At 40.2% G+C, this 21,958-nt stretch overlaps 1 protein-coding gene across 25 annotated transcripts in view; it reads right to left on the bottom strand.

Annotated features, from left to right (window-relative positions):
• The window catches only part of AFDN (afadin, adherens junction formation factor), a 567,513-nt gene that overhangs the window by 388,071 nt on the left and 157,484 nt on the right, over window positions 1-21,958 (bottom strand). For all 25 annotated transcript variants that reach the window (XM_056566867.1, XM_056566890.1, XM_056566880.1 and 22 more), the window contains exons 5-6: window positions 18,422-18,582; window positions 17,970-18,127 (exon numbers count right to left, since the gene is read on the bottom strand). In XM_056566867.1, the coding sequence (XP_056422842.1) occupies window positions 17,970-18,127; window positions 18,422-18,582 (319 nt within the window). The remainder of the gene's footprint in view (window positions 1-17,969; window positions 18,128-18,421; window positions 18,583-21,958) is intronic.

The raw sequence follows: 21,958 nt of genomic DNA, 5'->3' as shown, positions 1-21,958 counted from the left end.
CCCGCCCCCTCCCCTACCTGGCCGCACTCAGTCAGGCTCAGCTGACAGGTCTGTGGGGTCAGTGAAGTGCCCCCCAATAAACCCCCACACAAATAGAAATTTCCTGTGTAGTCAGTCAGGGCCAAAATAGGCTGTGTCCTTAACACCTTAAGGACTGAGGGTTTTTCATTTTTTGCACTTATGATTTTTTTTAAAGGTAAGGATTAAAAAAACGAAATTCTTTCAATTTGTCCCCTAAAAATGAATATGATGGCTTATTTTTCGACTTTGTAATGACAGCAGTCATTTTACCCAAAAATCTATGGCAAAACTGAAAAAGAAAATGTGCGACAAAATAGAAGAAAAATTGTAGAAACGGAAGCCCCCAAAAGTTATTTTCTTCAAAGTACATTTTTAGGTAATGACACCTTATCTTTATTCTGTAGGTCCAAACGATTAAAATGATACCCTACTTATATAGGTTTAATTTTGTCGTACTTCTGGAAAAAAAATCATAACTACATGCAGGAAAATTTATACGTTTAAAATTGTCATTTTCTGACCCCCATAACTTTTTAATTTTTTTGCGTACTGGGCGGTATGATGGCTCTTTTTTTGCACCGTGAGCTGACGTTTTTTGTGGTACCATTTTGGTATTATTCAGACTTTTTGATCGCTTTTTATTCATTTTTCCAAGATATAAAAAAAGTGACCAAAAATAAGCTACTGGACATTGGAATTTTTTTGCGCGTACACCATTGACCGTGTGGTTTAATTAACGATTTTTTTTTTATAATTCGGACATTTCTGCACACGGCGATACCACATGTTTATTTTTATTTACTTTTTTTAAATGGGAAAAAGGGGTTAATTCAAACTTATTAGGGAAGGGGGTTAAATGATTTTTATGAACTTTTTTTGCAGTGTTCTAGCCCCCTGTAGTGGCTATAATACTGCATTAACTGATCTTTTACATTGACCAATGGTGTCTCATAGGATACCATTGATCGATGATTCTGCCGCTTGACTGCTCATACCTGGATCTAATGCACTGAGCAATCATTCGGCGATCGGCGACGCAGGAGGAAGGTAAGGACCCTCCTTGTGTCTGCCAGCTCTTCGTGCTGAGCTAGCTGGAAGCAGTTAACTTTCACTTTAGACGCAGTGATCAACTTTGAATGCAGTGTTTAAAGGGTTAATAGCGCTATTAGCCACGGGTCCCGGCCATTGCTAGGTGCCAGGCCCGATCCGCTATGATGCGGGGCCAAGCCGTGGCACCGCGTTTTAGAAAGGGAGCGGACTCAGGGCGTACAGGTACGCCCTGCGCCCTTAAGGGGTTAACCCCTTAAGAACGCAGGTTTATTTTTCCAGCACTTTTATTTAAAGTGATTTTACTAGAAAAATTATGTACAATGGCCATATTAAAAAAAGTTTCTATGATGTGACGTGACCAAAAAGCAGCAATTTGGGATTTTTATTTGAATATTTAAAAAAAATTTTTTAAACATTTACGCCGGCTTCTGTACAGGATCACTAAAATTTTATTACCCAATGCTGCAATATGAAATATGTTAATTTTTTTTTCGTTTTTACACTTTTTTTTGTATATAATAGGAAAAGGCTAAAGGGAATGGATAGATCAGCTCAAAAACAAAGCGTCCCGTCCACAGCGCGGCAGGTGTGTTGCAACACCAAGATCTAAGACAAAGAAAGAAATTGCTGCGCTTAAAAAACAAAATCTCAAACGGTTTAACCAAATTAGTAAGTTTAAAATCCCCCTATTTTGAAGACATATAACACCTTTTCATTTTTCCGTATAAACGGCGGTATGAGGGCTAATTTTTTGCGCAGTGATCTGTACTTTTTATTGATACCATATTTGCTTACATCAAACTTTTAATAAATTTTGTATTAATTTTTTGGGGAATAAAATGTTATAAAAAAAAAAAAGCAGCTATTTTGGACTTTTTTTTACGTTCACCGTACGGTATCATTAACATTTTATTTTAATAGTACGGATATTTACGCACGCGGCGATACCAAATATGTATATAAAATATATATATATATATATATATATTTATTTTTTTCTTTTTTTGGGGTGAAATAGGGAAAATGGGACAATTTACATTTTTATTGGGGGAGGGGGGTTTTCACATTTTTCTTTATATTTTTACACATTATTAGTCCCCATAGGGAACTATTTATAGCAATCATTCGATTTCTGATACTGTTCAGTGCTATGCATAGGACATAGCACTGATCAGTATTATCTGTCATCTTCTGCTCAGGTCTGCTCGATCTCAGACCAGAGCAGAAGACCCGTGGAAGGCAGCGGAGGCAAGTGAGGGGACCTCCGTCTGCCATGCTGGATGATCGAAACAATGAGACAGCGCTGCGGGCGATCCGATCATCCATTTTAGTGTCCACAATGCTGCAGATGCTGCGATCACGGATGTCCACCATTACCGGCAGGTCCCTGGCTGGTTTCAGCTGCCGGGACCTGCCGTGCATGACACGAGCATCGTCCGATGATCGCGGTTTTGCATAGGACGTAAATGTACGTCCTGGTGCGTTAAGTACCAGCTCACCAGGACGTACATTTACGCCCTGCTTCGTTAAGGTGTTAACTGCAGACTGTGTGCTTTGATTTGAGGGTATTTACATCCAAATCAGGTAAACGGTGTAGGAATTTAGTTTGCATTTGTGCCTCCCACTTGTTAAGGGACCAAAAGTATTAGGACAATTAGCTTCTCAGCTGTTCCATGGCCAGAGGTTTGTTATTCCCTCATTATCCCAATTACAGTGAGCAGATAAAATGTCCAGAGTTCATTTCAAGTGTGCTATTTGAAATTAGAATCTGTTGCTGTCAACTCTCAAGATGAGATCCAAAGAGCTGTCACTATCAGTGAAGCAAGCCATCAGTAGGCTGAAAAAACAAAACCAACCCATCATAAAGATAGCCAAAACATTAGGCGTGGCCAAAACAACTGTTTGGAACATTCTTAAAAAGAAGGAATGCACCGGTGAGCTCAGCAACACCAAAAGACAGAAAAACAACTGTGGTGGATGACACTGTTCCCAACAGTTGGCCAGATCAAGAACACTCTCCAGGAGGTAGGCGTATGTGGGTCAAAGTCAACAATCAAGAGAAGACTTCACCAGAGTGAATACCAAGGGTTCACCATAAGATGTAAACCATTGGTGAGCCTCAAAAACAGGACGGCACATGGAACATGATCTTAAGGAACATGATCCTAAGCATACCACCTCATCAGTGAAGCATGGTAGTGGTAGTGTCATGGCATGGGCATGTATGGCTGCCAATGGAACTGGTTCTCTTATTTATTGATGATGTGACTGTTGACAAAAGCAGCAGGATGAATTCTGAAGTGTTTCGGGCAATATTATCTGCTCATATTCAGCAAAATGCTTCAGAACTCATTGGACGGCACTTCACAGTGTAGATGGACAATGATCCAAAGCATGCTGCAAAAGCAACCAAAGAGGTTTTATTTTAAGGGAAAGAAGTGGAATGTTATCCAATGACCTGAATCCGGTTGAGCATGCATTTCACTTGCTGAAGACAAAACTGAAGGGAAAATGCCCCACGAACAAGCAGGAACTGAAGACAGTTGCAGTAGAGGCCTGGCAGAGCATCACCAGGGATAAAACCCAGCGTCTGATGATGTATATGCGTTCCAGACTTCAGGCTGTAATTAACTGCAAAGGATTTGCAACCAAGAATTAAAAAGTGAAAGTTTGATTTATGATTATTATTCTGTCACATTACTTTTTGTCCCTTTACAAGTGGGAGGCACATAGGTAAACTGCTGAAAGCTGCGATCTAAACAGTAAACGATACACCGAGCGTCGCTGGGTTGTCTTGCCGGCTCTACTAGCCCGATGCAGGGCTACAGGTCGGCAAAATTCCCCTGCATGGCGCCCAGAACTACATGTCTGGGCAGGCAAGCCCAGACTTTCAGTCCCACCCTTTACTGACCCCCTGCTCACAGATCTCTGATTGGGGAGCAGTGGGTCAGCGGAGGGTGGGACTGAAAGTCAAGGCTCGTCACTCAGGGACTTCACTTACAGAGGCTGCAGCGGCGCAGGATATTCAGGACCCGCAGGCATAGCGCCTGAACACCCGCTCCCGCCCGCAGCAGCCTCATGGACGCCGGCGCCCACATGTTCCCTTTCCAACAAATCGGCCGATTGGGTGGGGGACACCTACAACATAGATGGGGAAGATAGGGTAGATAGAGCAATGGGAATTATTAATGTACAGTACTTTTGGGTGGAGCGTATGGAGGGGTTAGAACAGTTAATAAGGATAGGCTTCATGGGGGGGGGGGGGGGGGGGGGAATACACCCTTGAATTGCATGTTGACTAATGCCAGAAGTCTGACCAATAAAACTGACGAACTGGAGTCGATAATGTCTGAGGAGAATTATGACATAGTGGGTATAACACTATAAGACATGGCTGGAATAGCTATGATTGGGTGGTCAACATACAGGGTTATAGTCTATTCAGGAAGGATCGGACAAAACTTAAAAGGGGAGAAGTCATTATGTAAAGTCCAGTCTGAAGGCCGCACTGTGGGAAGATATACATGAGGGATACAATAATATGGAATCATTATGGGTAGAATTATATGGAGATAAAAATAAAAAAAATCCTGATAGGGGTTTGCTATAAGCCACCAAACTTAATGGAAGAGGCAGAAGATCAATTACTGAAGCAAATAAACAAAGCAGCAAATCAAAATGATGTGATAATAATGGGGAACTTTAACTATCCTGATATAAACTGGGAGACTGAGACCTGTGAATCTCATAAAGGAAACGGGTTTCTGACTATAGCTAAAGACAATTAACTGTCCCAAAAGGTGCAGTGCCCGACCAGAGGGGGCGCCCTACTGGACTTAATATTAACCAACAGACCTGACAGAGAAACTAAAGTGCAGGTAAAAGGATACCTAGGCAATAGTGATCATAATACAATACATTACAACTTGTCCTGCAATGAGGGAATCTCTCGAGGGGCCACTAAATGACGAATTTTAGGAAGGCAAATTTTGATCAACTTAGAGAAGCCCTTAACAATATAAATTGGGAGAATGTCCTGAAAAACAAGAATACTGACACCAAATGGGAGACTTTTAAAAATGTTAAATTCTTACTGTAATATGTATCTGCCTTATGGGAATAAAAGGGTCAGGAATAGAAGAAAACCAATGTGGATGAATTAAAATGTTAAGGGGGCAATAAATGACAAACATAAAGCATTTATTTAAACTACTAAACAGGACAGCAGTGCCGTCATTAAAAAGATTTAGAAAAAAAAGTTGAGTATGTAAAAAACAGATAAAATCCACAAAAGTAGAGAAAAAAATCTAAATATACAAATAACCAAGTCCAAATGGAATTCACCCCCATGTTCTAAAGTAATGTATTAGACAGACCCCTATTTTTAATATTCAAGAACTCTATAGTGACAGGGTCTGCTTCCCAGGACTGGCGCATAGCAAATGTGGTGCAAATATTTAAAAAGGGGTCAAAAAGCGACCCTGGGAATTATAGGTCTGTTGGTTTAACCTCCATTGTATGTAAATTGTTTGAGGTTTTCTAAGATATGCTATTTTGGAGTATCTTGATAAAAATAAATGTATGACCCCACATCAGCATGGATTTATGAGGGATCGGTCCTGTCAAACTAACCTGATCAGCTTTTATGAGGAGGTGAGCTCAAGACTGGACCAGAGGGAATCGCTGGAACTTGTAAATTTAGATTTTTCCAAAGCATTTGATATGGTGCCAAATAAAAGGTTGGTGCATAAAATGAGAAGGATTGGGCTGGGGGGAAATGTGTGCAAGTGTAAGTAACTGGCTCAGTGATAGGAAACAAAGGGTGGTTATTAATGGTACTCATTCTGATTGGGTGACTGTTACTAGTGGGGTAAACAGGGGTCAGTCTAGGGTCCTATTCTTTTTAATATATTCATTAATGACCTTGTAGAGGGGTTGAATAGTAAAGTAGCAATCTTTGCAGATTATACTAAACTTTGTAAAGCAGTAAACACTATAGAGGACAGTGCACTGTTACAAATGGATCTGGATAGGTTGAAGGTTTGTGCTGGGAAGTGGCAGATGAGGTTCAACATTGATAAATGTAAGGTAATGCACATGGGGAGGAAAAATCCAGGCTGGGATTATGTATTAAATGGGAGAACACTTGGGACGACTGACATGGAAAAGGACTTAGGGTTCTTAGTTAACAGTAAATTTAGCTGTAGTGACACAGAGTGGGAAATAATTCTACCACTGTACAAATCATTAGACAGACCACACATTGAATACTGTGTACGGTACTGGGCACCAGTGAACAAGAAATATATAGTGGAGCTGGAGGGGTTCAAAGGCGGGCAACCAAAGTAAATAAGGGGAATGGTAGGACTACATTACCAAGAAAGATCATCAGAATTAGGGTTATTTAGTTTAGAAAAAAGAAGGCTCTGGGGCGACCTAAAAACTATGCATAAATATATCAGGGGGCAGTACAGAGATCTATCCCATGATGTATTTATACCAAGAACTGTATCTTTAACAAGGGGGCATCCTCTTTGTTTAGAGGAAAGAAGGTTTCTACACGAGCCCAGACAGGACTGTAAGAATAGTGAGACTGTGGAACTACAGTGCATAGTGAAAGTATTCGGCCCCCTTGAACTTTTCGACCTTTTGCCACATTTCAGGCTTCAAACAAAGATATAAAACTAATTTTTTGTGAAGAATCAACAACAAGTGGGACACAATCATGAAGTGGAACAAAATTTATTGGATATTTCAAACTTTGTTAACAAATAAAAAACTGAAAAATTGGGCGTGCAAAATGATTCAGCCCCCTTAAGTTAATACTTTGTAGCGCCACCTTTTGCTGTGATTACAGCGGTAAGTCACTTTAAGTATGTCTTTATCAGTTTTGCACATCGTGAGACTGAAACTTTTGCCCATTCCTCCTTGCAAAACAGCTCGAGCTCAGTGAGGTTGTATGGAGAGTTTGTGAACAGCAATTTTCAGTTCTTTCCACAGATTCCCAATTGGATTCAGGTCTGGACTTTGACTTGGCCATTCTAACACCTGGATGTGCTTATTTGTGAACCATTCCATTGTCGATTTTGCTTTATGTTTTGGATCATTGTCCTGTTGGAAGACAAATCTCCATCCCAGTCTCAGGTCTTTTGCAGACTCCCTCAGGTTTTCTTCCAGAATGGTCCTGTTTTTGGCTCCATCAGTCTTCCCATCAATTTTAACCATCCTCCCTGTCCCTGCTGAAGAAAAGCAGGCCCAAACCATGATGCTGCCACCACCATGTTTGACAGTTGGGATGGTGTGTTCAGGGTGATGAGTGGTGTTGCTTTTATACCAAACATAACGTTTTGCATTGTTGCCAAAAAGTTCGGTTTTGTTTTCATCTGACCAGAGCACCTTCTTCCACATGTTTGGTGTGTCTTCCAGGTGGCTTCTGGCAAACTTTAAACAACACTTTTTATGGATATCTTTAAGAAATTGCTTTCTTCTTGCCACTCTTCCATAAAGGCCAGATTTGTGCAGTATACGACTGATTGTTGTCCTATGGACAGTCTCCCACCTCAGCTGTAGATCTCTGCAGTTCATCCAGAGTGATCATGGGCCTCTTGGCTGCATCTCTGACCAGTCTTCTTGTATGAGCTGAAAGTTTAGAGGGATGGCCAGGTCTTCGTAGATTTGTAGTGGTCTGATACTCCTTTCATTTCAATATTATCGCTTGCACAGTGCTCTTGGGATGTTTAAAGCTTGGGAAATCTTTTTGTATCCAAATCCGGCTTTGAACTTCTCCACAACAGTATCTCGGACCTGCCTGGTGTGTTCCTTGTTCTTCATGATGCTCTCTGCGCTCTAAACGGACCTCTGAGACTATCACAGTGCAGGTGCATTTATACAGACACTTGATTACACACAGGTGGATTCTATTTATCATCATTAGTCATTTAGGTCAACATTGGATCCTTCAGAGATCCTCACTGAACTTCTGGAGAGAGTTTGCTGCACTGAAAGTAAAGGGGCTGAATAATTTTGCACGCCCAATTTTTCAGTTTTTTATTTGTTAACAAAGTTTGAAATATCCAATAAATTTCGTTCCACTTCATGATTGTGTCCCACTTGTTGATTCTTCACAAAAAATTACAGTTTTCTATCTTTATGTTTGAAGCCTGAAATGTGGCATAAGGTCGAAAAGTTCAATGGGGCCGGATACTTTCACTATGCACTGTATCTCCCAGGGAAGGTGGTTATGGGCCTGGATGCATTTTTGGAGAACAACATTACAGGTTATGGATTCTAGATTTATAGGGACAGAAAGTTGATCCGGGGATTTATTCTGATGCCATATTTGGAGTTGGGAAGAAATTTTTACCTCTAGTAGGAGGGTATTTTACCTTCCCCTGGATCAACTCAGTAGGGACTCATTAGGGATAAAGGTTGAATTTGATGGATTCCGGTCTTTTTTCAACCTTATGAACTATGTTACTATGATAACAGGATTCGTTGACCACAAATCCAGTTATCGAATACTACCGATAAAGTCGATTAATAGTTCCGATACGAAGTGCACTTTTCGGTAAAAATTACACCTTATCTTTATTCTGTAGGTCCATATGATTAAAATGATACCCAACTTATACAGTTTTTATTTTGTTTTACTTTTAAAAAATGATAACGTTTTGTAAATAACTTAGCATGTTTAAAATGTCCTCTTCTGACCCCTATAATTTTTTTATTTTTCCGTATAAAGGGATGTGTAAGGGCTAATTTTTTTTTGCACCATGATCTGCAGTTTTGATCAATACCATTTTTGTTTCAATTGGACTATAACTGCTATTTCAACATTTCTTTAGGTTGTACGAAGTGACCAAAAATACGCAATTCTGGACTTTGATTTTTTTTTTTTTTTACATATATGCTAGTTCTGAAATTTACGCACGTAGCAATACCTTATGCTGAGCAGCAGGGAATTTTTATAATTTTTTTAAATTACGTTTTAGATGCCGCAATCAACTTTGATAATGGTGTTTAAGGTGTTAATGCCGGGCATCACAGTGATCCCTGATGTCCACCATTAGCCATCCATCTGTGATGCACGCTAAGCTCCTGAGTGAGTGATATAGAACGGGAGTGGGCGAAGGGTGTACATGTATGCCCTTCATCCTTAAGAGGTTAATAAAGACAGATACAAAATCTGATAAATAGAGAGAGTACAAAGGTGCATAACAATAAATAGTATTAGCAATTAGCAAGTATTAGCAAAAAATAGTACAGCGCTCGTGTATCTCTGGCTCTCCCATAGAGATGCAAGTAGAGTGCATGCTGACCCCTGCTCGGAGAGCCAAGAAGGAGATTGTAAGGGGCCCCCCAGTGACAAGCTACTTATACTGTGGATAGGGGATTAAGTCCGTTTTTGCTGCATAACCTCTCTAAGTACATGTGAAGCCTATGAAAACCATGTGCTCATATGTACCGTATTTATCGGTGTATAACACGCACTGGCATGTAACACGCACCCCCATTTTAACCGGGAAATAAAATATAAAATAAATGACTGACATAATGCCACATCATCCCCCCAACTTTGTTTTCTTCTGCACCTCAGTTTGGTCCCATCCCCTCCAGTGCCACATCATTCCTTCCCTTTTATCAGTCCCTGTGCCACATTTACCCCTCTCATCGCCACCCCCCATGTCTCAACATCCCACCATGTCTCATCATTTCCCCGTCATAGACCACCACTAGCCATACAGACATTAAGCACTTAGTGCCTCCCCCACCATAATTACCCCATCTCATCATCCCCCACCCTGTCTCATCATGCCCCCCATCATCATTTCCTGTCTCATCATCGCCAACCCTGTCTCATCATGTCCCCTCATCATTCCCCAGTCTCGTCATCCCCCACCCTGTCTCATGTCCCCCCCATCATTCCCCCCCTCATCATTCCCGCACCCTGTCTCATCATGTCCCCCATTATAACCCCTCATCCCCCCCCCCCCTTCATCATGTTCATTCTATGCCTGGGGTCTTCAACCTACGGACCTGCAGATGTTGCAAAACTACAACTCCCAGCATGCCCGGACAGCCAATGGCTGTCCGGGCATGCTGGGAGTTGTAGTTTTGCAACATCTGGAGGTCCGCAAGTTGAAGACCAGTGTCCTATGCTATTCTTCCCCTCCCTCATCATTCCCCCTTTTCCCTGCTTGTCATCTTATTTTTATTTTCCTTACCTGGCTGTGCTTCGGCTGTCTTGTGGGCTGTGGTCAGTGAAGAAGATGAATGATGTCCTCTCCCGGCTTCTCTGCGCGGGACATCAGGGACATAACTTTTCCTGTAACCGCCGCTAGTCAGAGTTCGCAGTGCGGCGACTACAGGAAATGAAAAGGGACGTCACTGATGCCACGCAGAGAAGCCGGGAGAGGACGTTATTCATCTGCTTAGCTGACCACAGCCTGCAAGACCCCCCGCCTGACCTGACCTGCCGAAGTGCAGCCAAGTAGGTAAAATAAAAATAAAAACTATAAAAAGCAGGGAAAAGGGGGAATGATGAGGGAGGGGGGAGGTAAGGAAAATTAAAAGTAAAACTGTCACTTATTTTCTCCCACGCTATCCACAGGTACTGGTGGATAGTGTGGGAGAAGCTGATTAAAAGGTAGGGCAGATCCGGGCAAGGTAGGGCTCAATTTAATCAGCGTCTCCCGCACTATCCACCAGTACCTGTGGATGGTGCGGGAGAAAACAAGTGAGTTTTCCAGAGCGGGGAGCAGACGGCGCTGGTCACTGATTTAAAGTGTCCGCGGCAGTGCTGCTAATACTTAACAAGCAGCAGCTTTAACCCCTTAAGGACGCAGGACGTAAATGTACGTCCTGGTGCGGTGGTACTTAACACACCAGGACGTACATTTACGTCCTGTACATAACCGCGGGCATCGGAGCGATGCCCGTGTCATGCGCGGTTGATCCCGGCTGCTGATCGCAGCCAGGGGCCCGCCAGCAATGGCCGACGCCCGCGAGATCGCGGGCATCCGCCATTAACCCCTCAGATGTCGGGATCAATACAGATCCCGGCATCTGCGGTAGCACGCAATTTCAATGAATGATCTGATCGCCCGCAGCGCTGCTGCGGGGATCCGATCATTCAGAACGCCGCACGGACGTCCCCTCACCTGCCTCTCTCCGTCTCCCGGCGTCTTCTGCTCTGGTCTGAGATCGAGCAGACCAGAGCAGAAGATGACCGATAACACTGATCTGTTCTATGTCCTATACATAGAACAGATCAGTATTAGCAATCATGGTATTGCTATGAATAGTCCCCTATGGGGACTATTCAAGTGTAAAAAACAAAATGTGAAATTTTTTTAAAATTAAAAGTAAAAAAATAAGTGAAAAATACCCTCCCCCAATAAAAAAGTAAAACGTCTGTTTTTTCCTATTTTATCCCCTAAAACGCGTAAAAAATAAATTTAGACATATTTGGTATCGCCGGGTGCGTAAATGTCCGAACTATTAAAATAAAATGTTAATGATCCCGTATGGTGAACGGCGTGAACGTAAATAAAAAAAAAAAGTCCAAAATTGCTACTTTTTTTATACATATTATTTTAAAAAAAATTATAAAAAAATTATTAAAAGTTTTTTATATGCAAATGTGGTATAAAAAAAAAGTACAGATCATGGCGCAAAAAATGAGCCATCATACCGCCGCTTATACAGAAAAATGAAAAAGTTATAGGTCATCAAAATAAAGGAATTACAAACGTACTAATTTGGTTAAAAAGTTTGTGATTTTTTTTTTTAAGCACAACAATAATATAAAAGTATGTAATAATGGGTATCATTTTAATTGTATTGACCCTCAGAATAAAAGGACACACTTCATTTTTACCGTAAACTGTACGGCGTGAAAACGAAACCTTCCAAAATTAGCAAAATTGCGTTTTTCTTTTTAATTTCCCCACAAAAATAGTGTTTTTTGGGTGCGCCATACATTTTATGATATAATTAGTGATGTCACTACAAAGGACAACTGGTCATGCAAAAAACAAGCCCTCATACTAGTCTGGCAATGAAAATATGTAAGAGTTATGATTTTTAGAAGGCGAGGAGGAAAAAACTAAAACGTAAAAATTATATTGTCTGAGTCCTTAAACACAAAATGGGCTGAGTCCTTAAGGGGTTAAATCAGTGACCAAAAGATTTATCGGGGTATAACACGCAGGCAGGCTTTTTGCCTTAAATTTAAGTTTTAAAAGTGCATGTTATATGCCGATAAATAAGGTACTTGCCACAATGCCAAAACTAGAATGGAAAATCAAAACAATTCACAGTATTTATACGGTGATTATAAATCAGGTAAACAAGTGGCTCAGAAGCTGGTGTAGGAAGGAGGGGTTTGGGTTCATGGAGAACTGGGCCGACTTCACTGCCGGCTACCGGCTCTACCGTAGGGACGGGCTGCACCTCAATGGGGAGGGTGCAGCTGTGCTTGGAGCGAAGATGGTTAGAAGGGTGGAGGAGTGTTTAAACTAGGGAATTGGGGGGAGGGAACCTACAGCAAAGAGGGGGAAGATAGTGTAGATAGAAAGGGGGGACTTAATAATGTACCTGGGGGTGGAGCGGAGGGAGGGGTTAGAATAGTTAATAGGAATAGGCTTCATAGGAAAATAAAACTTACACCCTTGAATCCCATTAACCCCAACAACATAAAGGATGGAAATTTAAAGTGTATGTTCACAAATGCCAGAAGCCTAGCAAATAAAATTGTGGAGCTTGATGCCTTGATACTCGAGGAACATATTGATATAGTTGAGGTCACTGAGACATGGCTGGACTCCTCGCATAATTGGGCTGTTAATCTGCAGGGGTTTACATTGTTTCGCAAAGATAGAATGAACAGAAAAGGTGGTGGAGTCTGTCTGTATGTAAGAAGTGGTATGAAAGTCAGTGTGAACAATGCCATAGTGTGTGATGATTCTGAGGATGTGGAATCACTGTGGGTAGAATTACAAAAGGAGGGAAATACTGAAAAAATAATACTTGGTGTAATCTACAGACCCCCTAATATCACTGAAGAGATAGAAGGTCGGCTGCATAAACAAATAGAGAGGGCCGCCCGGGCCGATACAGTGGTAATAATTGGAGATTTTAACTATCCAGATATAGATTGGGGTCGGGGGGGCAGGCTAAAACTACAAAGGGGCGACAATTCCTAAATTTATTGCAGGATAATTTTATGGGCCAGTTTGTTGAGGACCCAACAAGAAGTGATGCCTTGTTGGATCTGATCATTTCCAACAACGCAGAGCTGGTTGGTAATGTAACTGTGCGGGAAAACCTTGGTAATAGCGACCACAATATAGTTACTTTTGACTTAAAATGTAGAAAACAAAGACAGATGGGGAAAGCAAAAACATATAACTTTAAAAAGGCTGAGGGCTGCACTACAGGACATAGACTGGGGGGAGGTGATCTCAAACACTGATACAGAAGGTAAATAGGACATCTTTAAATCAACTCTAAATAACTATACAGCTAAATATTTCCCAAAGGGGAACAAATATAAACGATTAAAACTAAATCCTACATGGCTGACAAATTATGTTATAAGAGCAATAAACAACAAAAAAAATAGCCTTCAAAAAATACAAATCTGAGGGGTCAGCTATAACATTTAAACAGTACAAGGAGCTTAATAAAATCTGTAAAAATGTAATAAAAACAGCAAAAATTCTAAATGAGAGACAGGTGGCCAAAGAAAGCAAAACTAACCCTAAATATTTTTTTAGATATATAAATGCAAAAAAAACAAGGACAGAGCATGTAGGACCCCTTAATAATGATAATGGGGAGGTTGTCACAGGCGATAAAGAGAAAGCGGAGCTAGTGAATGGGTTCTTTAGTTCTGTATATACTAAGGAAGAAGCAGCTGACATTGGACAGGTCAGTGCTGGTAACACATCATGTAATGTACTGAACTGGCTTAACGTGGAAATGGTACAAGGTAAGTTAAGTAATATAAATGTAAGCAAATCTCCAGGGCCAGATGGTTTGCAACCAAGAGTTCTTAGAGAACTAAGTTCAGTAATATCTGTACCCCTGTTCATGATAGAGATTCACTGGTGTCTGGTATTGTGCCAAGGGACTGGCGCAAGGCGAATGTGGTGCCAATCTTCAAAAAGGGCTCTAGGTCTTCCCCAGGAAACTATAGACCGGTAAGTCTAACGTGCATTGTGGGTAAATTGTTTGAAGGACTTATAAGGGATTACATACAGGAATACATAGGTGATAATTGGGTTTATAGAAGTTGTCAAACCAATCTAATTTGCTTTTATGAAGAAGTGAGTAGAAGCCTTGATAGAGGAATGGCTGTGGATACAGTGTTTCTGGATTTTGCTAAAGCATTTGATACTGTCCCTCATAGACATCTGACAGGTAAGTTAAGGTCTTTGGGTTTGGAAACTTTAGTTTGTAACTGGATTGACCACTGGCTCATGGATCGTACCCAGAGAGAGGTGGTCAATGATTCGTACTCTGATTGGTCCCCGGTTTTTAGTGGTGTACCACAAGGTTCTGTACTGGGCCCGCTGTTGTTTAATTTATTTATCAATGATATAGAGGATGGCATTAACAGCTCTGTTTCTATCTTTGCAGATGACACCAAGCTTTGTAGCATGGTACAGTCTATAGAGGATGTGTATAGGTCACAAGATGACTTGGATAGACTAAGTGTCTGGTCATCCACTTGGCAAATGAGGTTCAATGTGGATAAATGTAAAGTTATGCATCTGGGTACTAATAACATGCATGCATCGTATATCTTAAGGGGGATTAAACTGGCAGAGTCACTGGTAGAGAAGTATCTAGGTGTACTTGTAGATCACAGACTACAGAATAGCATGCAATGTCAGGCTGCTGCTTCCAAGGCCGGCAGGATATTGTCATGTATAAAAAGAGGCATGGACTCGAGGGACAGGGACATAATATTCCCCCTTTATAAAGCATTGGTATGGCCTCACCTGGAATATGCTGTTCAGTTTTGGGCCCCAGTCCATAAAAAGGACACTGTGGAGCTGGAAAGGGTGCAGAGATACGCGACCAAACTAATATGGGGAATGGAACATCTTGGTTATGAGGAGCGATTAAAGGGGTTACAATTGTTTAGTCTTGAGAAGAGAAGTTTAAGGGGGGATAAGATAAATGTATATAAGTATATTAATGGCCCATACAAAAAATATGGAGAAAAACTGTTCCATGTTAAAACCAAAGGACAAGGGGGCACTCCCTCTGTCTGGAGAAGAAAAGGCTTAGTCTCAAGGGGCGATACGCCTTCTTTACCATAAGAACTGTGAACTTATGGAACAGTCTACCTCAGGAACTGGTCACAGCAGCAAATTTAACAGCTTTAAAATAGGGTTAGATACATTCCTGGAACAAAATAGTATTAATGCTTATGAAGAAATATAAAATCCCATCCCTTCCCCAATATCGCGCCACACCCCTACCCTTCAATTCCCTGGTTCAACTTGATGGACTTATGTCTTTTTCAACCGTACTAACTATGTAAGATAGCCTGTGTCCAAAAAAACTGTTCTTTACAGGACTATGTGCAAAGTGTTTTGCATCAAATACGGACTATTTAAAAAAAAAAAATATATATATATATAGATATATATATATATATATATATATAAAAGAAAAGAAAAAGAAGGTACTGTTCAGAGTCAAGCATATCATATGGCAATTTCATACCTCAGCCTGTCTTCAAGTGGCAATAAAGACTTTTTGTAATTAGAGGCGGCAAACCTTTTATTGTTAATCATCAAGTACAGGGCACAGTTTACAGTATGTTAGCTTGTCACAAAGTAACAGTTTAAAGGCTGTTGCTCATGGCATCGTGCAATGGGAATTTTTCATTTACACACAGCTTAGTTTAAAGTTAACCTGTGTCCAAGCAGTGCATAATGGCTGCTTGACTAAAGATATTTTCAGATATTTAGACTACTATATCACACACTCCAACGAAGGATCACAGGGTGCTCCCACAGAGGTAGTCCAAAAAGTACACACATCTGTCCCTGGTTCGTACATCAATGTAATTAGATTTTCAACCCTTGAAAAAAAAAAAAAAATTATATATATATATATATATATATATATATATATATATATATAATATATAAATATATATATATATAATATATATACATATATATATAATATACATATATACATATATATATAATATACATATATATATAATATACATATATACATATATATATATAATATACATATATATATATAATATACATATATATATATAATATACATATATATATATAATATACATATATATATATAATATACATATATATATATAATATACATATATATATATAATATACATATATATATAATATACATATATATAATATACATATATATAATATACATATATATATATATACATATATATATATAATATATATATATAATATATATATATAATATATATATATAATATATATATATATTATATATAATATATATATAATATATATAAATATATATATATATATATAAATATATATATATATATATATAAATATATATATATATATATAAATATATATATATATATATAAATATATATATATATATATAAATATATATATATATATATAAATATATATATATATATATATATAAATATATATATATATATATATATATATAAATATATATATATATATATAAATATATATATATATATATATATATATAAATATATATATATATATATATATATATATATATATATATATATATATATAATATATATATATATAATATAATATATATATAATATAATATATATATTAGGGGTGTGAATCGCCAAGAATTTGGCGATTCGATTCGAATCGCGATACCAGTGTGGCGATTCGATATATCGCGATACCGTCTAGGTGACGATACATCGCGATATATCGCCCACCTGGGAGCATTCATAGATCCCAATAGACGCCGCTGTCAGCTTTGACAGCGGCGATCTAGTACTCCGGTGCTCACTTTTCTCATGTTATCCTGTCCGGGCTGCAAAATAAAATAAAACACACTTTATCTTACCTGCCAACGAGCCCGCGGAGCTCCGGTACAGGTGTTGGGTCCCCGGGCTGTATTCTTCTTACTTCCTGTTAGTCCGGCACGTCACATGGAGCTTCAGCCTATCACCAGCGGAGGCGGGACATCGCTGCGGCCAGTGATAGGCTGAAGCTCCATGTGACGTGCCGGACTAACAGGAAGTAAGAAGAATACAGCCCGGGGACCGAACACCTGTACCGGAGCTCCGCGGGCTCGTTGGCAGGTAAGAAAAGTGCGTTTTATTAAAAATTCCACATCCCTAAAAGAATCGATTCAAAAATATTTTGAATCGATTCTGTATCGGCAAATGAAAAATCGCGATTATCGCGAGAATCGATTTTTTCTTACATCCCTAATATATATAATATAATATATATATAATATAATATATATATAATATAATATATACTATATATATACACATATAATATATATATACATATAATATATATACACATATAATATATATACACATATAATATATATATACATATAATATATATACATATAATATATATACATATAATATATATACATATATACATATATATATATACACATATACATATATACACATATATATATATATATATATATACACATATATATATATACACACACAACACAAATGGCCTCCAGTCATGATTTTTGGAACGGTATCAAACAGTTTGGAACAAGAATGACATGTCAGAAAAGCTAAATGTATACTGTGGTCTGGAGGTTGGTGCCTTTAACAAATATAAGGACAAAACAGATTCTCTCACCATTGCAATGCAGAACTCCCTGGGAATTTCCTTCTCCATCCCATACTTTTCCAATGCTTCAATAACAGCAAAATCTGCTGTATCATTTGTGGACAACAGGATGGTTTTGTATGGGATATTGGGTTTTAAACTGTCAGCATATATTCGTAAAGTCCCACCTATGCAAAACAAAAGTAAAAATTATCAATATATTGTAAGGATACATTCACAAGTAAAGGATCTACTGCAGACTATATGTTTTGTTTGCCTTTAAGATAAACCGGCTAAGAATGTGGCAGAGGATGTTAGACCCTTGCCAACATGGAAACTAGCAAGTAGCATTTATCTGTTAATATTTAGGTCAGGTGCATCTCTGAACTACTGATCACCAAAAAATAGGACAGTGGTATTAAAGCAGCTTTCATATTCAATTATTTAATCACAAAACTGAGATTCAGCAGACATTTAGTTACCAGAGTCTGGACGGCCATCAGAGCTTCGAAACTCTTGCATTCGCTTTTCTAGTTTCTGCTGTCTTCTCCTTTTCATCACTACTTCAGGATTGGATATTGTGCGTGTAAAACTGGTTTCTGGCATATCTTTGTAAACTTCAGCAGCAAAGTGGGAGTTCTCACTAAAACAGAATTATTATATTTTTTTTTTAAATGAAAGAAGGTTAAAAGTTGATTTATTATTTTTTTAAATCTTGTCCAGCCTGCCGGCCTTTAAAAAGAAAAAAACCTGGGTTACTACAAAGGGTTGATACAATGTTATTGGCTTGGTTTAAGCAAAGTATCAACCTAAAGCAGGGGTTCTCAACCGGTGGTACGCCACCGGTTGTTCAGGGGTACGCCATGCATTGGCCAGTATTTGTCAGCACATAGCGGAGAATGGCCGTGGCAGCTCTCTGTACAGTAGTGCGGCCAGAGCTGCAGCCCCTGTAAGGGAGCTGTGTTGTTGCCGGGGAGGCGTGTGATCTCCCCTGATGTTGAGCGGAGATGCTGCACAGCGCAGGAGGATGTCACACATCAGTGCGGCCCTGCCGAACGGGACGCGCTGCATGCACGGACAGGCCACATGGGACCGCAGGAGGCCGAGTAAAGTAAAAGAAAAAAAAAAAAAGTGAAAAATATGTGTATGGGACAGAGGGAGGGTTTTTGTATGTGTAAATATATATATATATATATATATATATATATATATATATATATACATATATATATATATATATTAGATCAGGGGGATGAGAAATAATAGCACAAGGCATTAAGATTGGGGGGGGGGGGGGGGTGATGATTATCCCCCCCCTCCATATTAATCCCCTTCTGCCAGATGGAGGGGGGAATATTGGCACAAGGGGATTAAGCTGGATTAACCCTCCCCCCTCCATTTTAATCCCTTTGTACCATTCCCCTTTCCTCTGATCCCCTTTTGCCATATCGGATAATAATGGCACAAGGGGATTAAGATGGAGAAGGGAAAAAATGGCACAAAAGAATTAAAATGGAGGGGGGAATAATGGCACAAGGGGATTAATATGGAGGGGGGTTGATTACGCATCCCTCTGAATGCATGTTCACTCATCCCTCTACTGGGATGGCATACCCTATTAAGTATTAATTACCTCACTTGTGAGGGATGCTTTCCCTGTAGGTGCTGTGTGAACTGCAGCCTGATGATTAAGGGTGATGTGTTCACGCATCCCTCTACTGGGATGGCATACCCTATTAAGTATTCCCTCACTTGTGATACATCATTTGTTGTGTACGTTCTTTGGTGCCCATGTGGTCTCCTCCATGTGGGGGAGACCACATGGGAATTGAAGACACGTATTAATCAACATAGGTATTCGATTCGGAAAAAGGAATTAGATTTACCTGTTTCAAGTCATTTCTCAGAAAAAGGACACACTGAACGTGATCTAAGGTTGATGGTCCTGGATCACATTCCAGTACCCAAGAGAGGAGGGGACAGGCAGGCGGCCTTAAAAAAGTGTGAACTAAGATGGATCTATACATTGAATTCTTTAAAAACCAATGGATTAAATGTTGAGTTTAAGACCTCTACTTAAACAGGTAGGCTTAACCGGATAACGACCATGGACGAGTATAGACGCCCAGGTTGGCGGGCGTTCCCGCACCTGGACGTCTATACTCGTCCATTCTTCTCGTGGGTGCTGCCCAGTGCACCCACGAGATCGCGGCAGGGACGCGGCAGGGACTCTGCTGTATCACACAGCCGGGACCCTGCTGCACTGCCAGGACCGAAGTAAACTTCGGTCCCGGCAGTTTTAACCCTTACAGCCGCGGTCGGAAGTGACCGCGGGCTGTAAGTGTTATGACAGAGGGAGGGAGCTCCCTCTGTCTCCTCTGCAGCACCCCGCATCGCGATCGCGGGGTGCTGTGTGTGGCTGCACTGCCGGGAGTGAAGTTCACTCCTGACAGTTTAACCCCTACAGCCGCGGTCAGAAGTGACCGCGCGCTGTAAGGAGTTCTGACAGAGGGAGGGGGCTCCCTCTGTCTCCTCTGCAGCACCCCGCAGCGCGATTGCGGGGTGCTGCTGCATACCTGGGAAGCCGGGGGTCCTACAAAGACCCCCAGGTCTGCCCTGGGTATTGCCTGAGAGGCACGTCCTGATATGCTGCCTGCTAGTGAAAACTGGCAGACAGCATATAACTGCAATGCTTTGGAATACTAAGTATTCCAAAGCATTAAAAAGTGTAAAAATAAATAAATAAAATAAAACAAAAGTGAAAAAATAAATAAATAAAATAAAACAAAAGTGTAAAATATATATTAAAAATACATTTATTAAATTAATCTAATTTAAAAAAAAATGCATAATGTGTAGGATCGCATTGGCGGACATCCGCAGCATGTAATATGCTGCGGATGTCCGCCACGTGATACTACACATTATGCAGCAGTCACGGTAATGAGCTCGCTGCTGCGGCTGGGTAGCTTTGTGTGTCCACTCATAGCGGCGGATTTCCCGCCAGCAGTCATGAGCGGACACACTGAGCTACCCAGCCGCAGCAGTAATGGATATATTCGCCATGAGCGGGTGCTTATTCCCACAACATGGCGGATATATCCATTAGGAGCCTTAACTGTCACAGACAGACACGTTATACTGCCAGCCGACCAGGGACCAATCAGAGAGGTCCCTGGTCCAGCCAATAACTTGTAGGGGTGCGGTATATAAATGGGGTCACTTGTGGGGGTGGGGGTACTGTTCTGCCCTGAAAGCCAAATGGCGCTCCTTTCCTTCAGAGTCCTACCACGCGGCCAAGGAACCATATATGGCCAAAGCGGGGGTATTTCCGAACATGGGACAAGCAGCTAAATAAAATATAGGGTGCATTTCTTTCAATATCAGAAGTCATGTACAAAAAATATGCCCCCCAAATGATGCATTTGTGAAAAATTGCAAATTTCGAATTTTTAACACTGACTTTGTAATAATTCCTGCCAAAAAACTATGGTGTTAAAATACTCACTGTACCCCCTAGCGAATACCTTGAGGGGTCTAGTTTTTAAAATGTGGTCATTTGGGGGGGTGTTCCTATGTTCTACTACCTTTTAATTTCTGCAAACCTTGCATAGCACATAAAAAAAGATGTACTTTTCAAATTTTCTAAATTTCAAGTTAAATTGTTAGGCTTCTAACTACCGTATATACTCGAGTATAAGCCGACCAGAGTATAAGCCGAGACCCCTAATTTCAACCCAAAATCCCAGGAAAAGTTATTGACTCGAGTATAAGCCTAGGGTGGGAAATACATCATCCCCCCCTGTCATCATCCAGACCCGTCATTAACATCCTCATCATCATCACCGCCTGTCATCATCCAGACCCTCATCATCATCACCTGTCATCATCCCCTTATCATCCCACACATCCCCCCTTCATCATCCCCTTGTCATCATCCCACACATCCCCCTTCATCATCCCCTTGTCATCATCTCACACATCCCCCCTTCATCATCCCCTTGTCATCATCCCCACCC

Source organism: Hyla sarda, chromosome 3 (genome assembly GCF_029499605.1).
Source record: "Hyla sarda isolate aHylSar1 chromosome 3, aHylSar1.hap1, whole genome shotgun sequence".
NCBI classification, from domain to species: Eukaryota; Metazoa; Chordata; class Amphibia; order Anura; family Hylidae; genus Hyla; species Hyla sarda.
Note: the sequence above shows the minus strand (reverse complement) of the source record. Positions and strands in the feature narration are given on the sequence as shown.